A 5039-nucleotide genomic window follows, 5' to 3' on the forward strand; every position below is an offset into this window, starting at 1 on the left:
TGGGCTGGGCTCCCCGGGCTGCGGGACTGGCTCACCAGGGCATCCACCGCCCTTCTGCGGAGCGAGGGCGAGCCTGCACAGGGGCCGGCGTGGGGGGGTGTGAAGCGGGGTTTTCTGAAAGATGCACACGATGCTGTTGGTTTAAATGTATGGTAGCTTTCTCTCCAGTGTCATTTGAATAATTCAGTGAGCCCCACTACCAGCTGTACTTCTGAAGCCTCTTCCATTCTTTTCAGCATTATAATTTTGGTTAATTTTCAATTTTAGGCCCTACGTCTCTGCAATTTGTGTATGAATAACAGAATAATTTTCCTCTTTTGTTTCGCCTTTCCTGTTCCTGAATCTAAATAAAGATGGCTTTTTAGTATTAAAAGTGGAAGAAAATTACAGGTAATTATCTTTGACGGTAAAAACGCTGTAATCAGCGGGCTACATGAAAAATTACTCTAATTATGGCTGCATTTAAGAGAATGGAAAAAAACCTTCTTGTGGATAAAAACCTTAAATTGTCCCCAATGTCTGCTTCAAATTGGATGGCACTGCAGCTGGAGGCTTTGTTCAGAATTGATCCTGGGGAGCTCTGAACCCAAAGTTTCACAGTGGGAAGGGGAAAAAAAGAAAAGAAAACATTTTTCCTAATGTAACAATACGAATGGTAGAAAATGACAAGACTGATCGGTTTTAAACCACTCTGAAGACTGACTGAGCGTGGAAGTTGCTCAAAAAAAAAAACAAAAAAACACCCCCCAAAAAACTGGTATATTGGTAAGTAGTCTTTGCTTTGTGTCTAATTATAGTGACTGTCCTTTTGCACGACTGTATGTAGCTGTCATTATATGGAGCACTCTGAGGATCTCTATTGACTTCTGATAAATGGCTCAGTGGTTTCAAGGTTCATAATTTGAAGGATGCCCAGGTCTCTAGCCATTAATTCTCGCAGTATGGGGCACCCAGCTTGGATGAGGAAAGGGCTTTTCATTGTCAGTAGTTGCTGTGCTTTCCACAAACTGGTGCGGCTGGAGCTGGCTGGACAGCGTGTTGTGTGCCTGGGCACCTCTCAGGGCTTTGCAAAACATTCCTCGTCTTGCATTGTCTGCTCTTTAAAAACAAAGGAGGGCGCCTCCTTTCTTAATAATTTGGAGTCTCCAACCTTTGGGAAGAAAGACAGGGCTCTAAGCTTTGCCTCGGCGAGAAAGCTCAGCTCAGCTGAGCAGCGGAGCAGTGAAATCGCAGTAGAAATGGCCGGATGGTTAGGAACTTCTTCTAGGTGTATCTTTGTGGACTCGGTTATCTCCTGTCTTTAAGTCGTAGCCTTAAAACCAACCAAACCACCAGCTACCCCTCCCCTCCCCCACTTCATCTTTTCTTTCTTTGCTCGCAGATTTATGCTTTGGTAGGGGTCTCTGCGCACAGGCAAGCGGGGCACAGGGTCCCGCTGCCAGGGTTGAACTGGGGGGGCAGGTCGGGGGAGACGGGGATCCGCTAAGGTGGAAATATGAGCCAGGCGGGCATTTTGTGGCTTTTACTCTATATATATGAAAGAAGACAAAAACATACAAAGTATATGTACAACTAAAATTCAACAATATATACAGAAAGGTTGCTCGGGGAAAGGTCCCTCTTGCTCAGTGGGTGAGGCTGCTGCCGGGCAGCCCTGAGCCTTCCTTCCCCAGCCCGCGGCGGAGGGTCTGGCTGCCAATCCATCTCTCTGTCTTTCCTTCTCGTCTCCGGGAGTCTGTCCGGCTGTGTGTGGGTGCAGGTCTGTGCGGATGAGGGGGCTCTTCACGTGAGAGACGGTGGTTTCTTCTGAGCCGCAGCCCATTGCATTTTGAGAAAGCATGCATGTTTTGCTTCGTGGTAGTGTTCTAATCTTACAGTACATTTTCAGTTTTCAACCAGTTCTCCTTTTTTCCCATTTTTTTTTAAGCCCTTCTTCTCTCTTTTAATCCTTTCCCCAGTCTGGATTTGGTGAATAAAAATGAAGGAGCTTTGACTAGTCTCTTTCATCATGTAATGTCTTTAGCTCATTAAACAAGTAAAAACGGCTGCCATGGTAGATTCAGGTTCTTGTGGGCAAAGTCTGTAAAAAGTTTGTTTTGACGTATACTCCACCGAGAAAGAGGCTGGTGCCTTGGAGTCCAAAGGAAAATATCCTAAAGAGAAGTGTCTTCTGTGCGCCAGAATGAAAATTGTGTCTTTCTGTTCAAGATCAATCACTGAGGATACTTAAAAAAAAAAAAAAAAAAAAAAAAAAGCCACTGTCTCTTTGCCGCATCTGCAAGTTCACACAGAGCCTGTTTGCTGGCATGGCTTGGCAAAGCAGGCGAACTTCTTGCCGTGTCGAGACGAGGCGTTCTTGGGAGATTATTTCTCTTGGACAATTCACATCATTTGTGGTCTCTGCATTGTGTCTTGATGTGGAGAAGAATACCAGTGAGAATAGCCAGGCATGTAGCTGTTGGGAGGCATATTGACTCCCTTGGCAGAGGCTGAAACGTCCCAGACTGGAGGCAGAGCTGGAGAGCGAGGGGAGAGGGCAGCCGAGCCTGGCAGAGGGTCGCTCTCGTGGGGGTTACTGCCCTGCTTCAGCAGCTTCTTGAATTTGGAGCGCTTGTTCTGAAACCAGATCTTCACCTGTAAACCAAAACGCAGCAGATATTAGGCTGCCATCAGTGCCCAGGGCACAGCAGGGGAGACCCCGGGGACCGTGGGTCTGCTCCAGAGAAGGTCCTGAGCGCACACGCCAGTCGGGTGTGGAGCTGGGGATGGGAAGGGAGGAAGGAAGGATATCTACAGTTGCTCTTGGGCTCTGGATGCCGCTGGAGACAACAGGGGAGGCAGACCAGAGCTGGAAAGCGAGAGGGATGCAAGTTTTAACCTGGAACGTTGTTTTCTTTGCGCAGGCCAGATTGTTCAAACTGAAACAGACTACATATTCTGAGGTCTCCTGCTTTAGCACCTCATTCAGAATTTTGGAGGTCATTTGATCATTCGGGCAAACTGTTGTCAAACACACGCAATCATATGATTTTGTGCCAGGATACAGGAGCCAATAGACAAAGGGCATCTTACAAAGAAATCGTGCATCCGAAATCCACACGATCAGATCAAGTGGTCCATGCTGCTGTGATGGGGGAGGAGGCAAAATGGAACCAGGATTGTGGCTTTATTTTAATATATATTTTTAAAGAAAGAATAATTTTATTTTCTAATGAGTAATTGGATATCAAGATTGCTTTGGGTCTCATCCTGCTCCTAACCCAGCAGAACAGGAGCCTGCACTCGATAAGATGTGCAAGGATCGGGCCCACTGGCAGATCAGAATTATTATAGAAATTATATATACCTATATAGACATATATACACAACGTATTTTTTAAATCAATCAAACAAAGAAAACAAAACCCCCATGTGTATTTGACCTCGCAAACTTTGCAGACGTAATGTTATGAGATAAGCAGGAGTGCTTCTCTACTAGTATGCTCAGGATCGGGCCACTGAAACAAATCTATGCGTGTGAGAGAGAAAGCGAGACAAAAGTGAAACAGTGTGCAAGCTAAGGATACTAAAATCTCATTTGCAAAACCATCAGGTCTATTCCCATCATTAATGTTTGCTGAGTATTTAAAAATCGCTGGCTGGAAGCAACTGTTACCAATGACAATGATAAAATCCTGAAGTTATTTGTTAAGCTCATAAATTCACATGATAACATTTTACCCAATTTGATCCCATCTATCCATGCACTTCTCCACAAACCCCAGGCTGGGAAGCCTGTAATGCCTCACATGTCTTTCAAGTTTAAATTAGCAGAATGGCACAGCTATTCCAACCACACTTAACTATGGCTTAACCTGCCATAATTTTGTACACGGCTGTCTTTGATCCTCAGATCTATTATCACCTTCCGTACATTTTGCCCAAGGCTAACCACTGCATTTGCGTTAGTCATCCAAGGTGAATTAACTATTGATTTTACAGGTATTTCCTAACGCGTCCCTGCTTCCCCTCTACCTACATACGTTGCTACGAGGCAGCTTTGCTTTTAGCTCTACCTCAGGCCTAGAGATTCCTTGCCTTTGTTTTGTTCTCCTTTTCATAGCTGGGCAATTGTATCTCGGTGCTGGAATTATCCGAAAATACAGGCAATTTTAAAATCTTATGTGTGGCATCAAAAGGGAGCGCTTGCTCGCCAGACGGCTGAGGGAAAGGCGCTTTCAGCTCCTTCTGCGGTAGCCCGGTCTCTGTCGCGCATTGGGTAAGTCCTAGGACATAGAGATGGGAATCGTGTGCATTACCTTTTCTACCGTTCCCGACAGAGGTTTAGGGAACATCATACTTTGCTTGGCCTTTATTGCTCGAGCAGGATTTCAGTCATTTGGGATTCCCAGTAATTACCTGTGTCTGGGTAAGTCCTAATGAAGCTGCCAGTTCAGCTCTCTCTGGAAGTGCCAGGTACTGGGTCTGCTGAAAGCGATGATTTAAAGCCTGGAGTTGTAGACTAGAGTAAATGGTCCGAGGCTTCCGAATCTTTTTCCCTTTTCCATTAAATCTGATTTCACCGTTTTCAATCACTGTGGTTTTTTGCTGATCTGCAAGCAAAACAACACAGCTGAAACATCACCCTCCTTAGCTATTAAACGCGGGTATTTTGGCTGCCACGGCTCCTAAAACCGCCGAAGCCTGTCCCGACGCATGTTCAACCCCATCGCGTACACACAAGCTCCGTCTCCTTAAAGGCACGCGCGGCACAGGCTGCTGCCTAGCTACCGGGAGAAAAAACAGCTGTCCGGGCATAGTGGGCGCGCTGCCTTGCCCCCGGGGAGCAAAATATAATAATATTTTTAAAAACTTAAAGTGCAGCGCTGGCTTTGCAAAGGGATGCCTTGTTCCAAGACCATCCAGGTTTTACTAAGCTAATTGACTTCGCGTCGCCAGTTTGGTGGTCAGTGAACCACCAGTCCGAGACTTTTAACAATGCTTTTCCCCTCCGCCCCCCCCGCCGTGCCCCTCCGGATGGATACGTACGGCTCCCTGAG

General features: G+C 46.2%; 1 protein-coding gene across 1 annotated transcript in view; it reads right to left on the minus strand.

The window, feature by feature from the left end:
- Window positions 1–2260: 2260 nt before the first annotated feature.
- DLX6 (distal-less homeobox 6) overlaps window positions 2261–5039 on the minus strand; it is a 7401-nt gene continuing 4622 nt past the window's right edge. Inside the window, exons 2-3 of the mRNA XM_018075158.2 lie at window positions 4399–4592; window positions 2261–2634 (exon numbers count right to left, since the gene is read on the minus strand). Coding sequence (XP_017930647.1) covers window positions 2383–2634; window positions 4399–4592 — 446 coding nt within the window. The 3' untranslated portion in view covers window positions 2261–2382. The remainder of the gene's footprint in view (window positions 2635–4398; window positions 4593–5039) is intronic.

The sequence above is a fragment of the Manacus vitellinus genome, unplaced genomic scaffold, assembly GCF_001715985.3.
Source record: "Manacus vitellinus isolate BGI_N305 unplaced genomic scaffold, ASM171598v3 scaffold_3_pilon, whole genome shotgun sequence".
Classification (NCBI taxonomy): domain Eukaryota; kingdom Metazoa; phylum Chordata; class Aves; order Passeriformes; family Pipridae; genus Manacus; species Manacus vitellinus.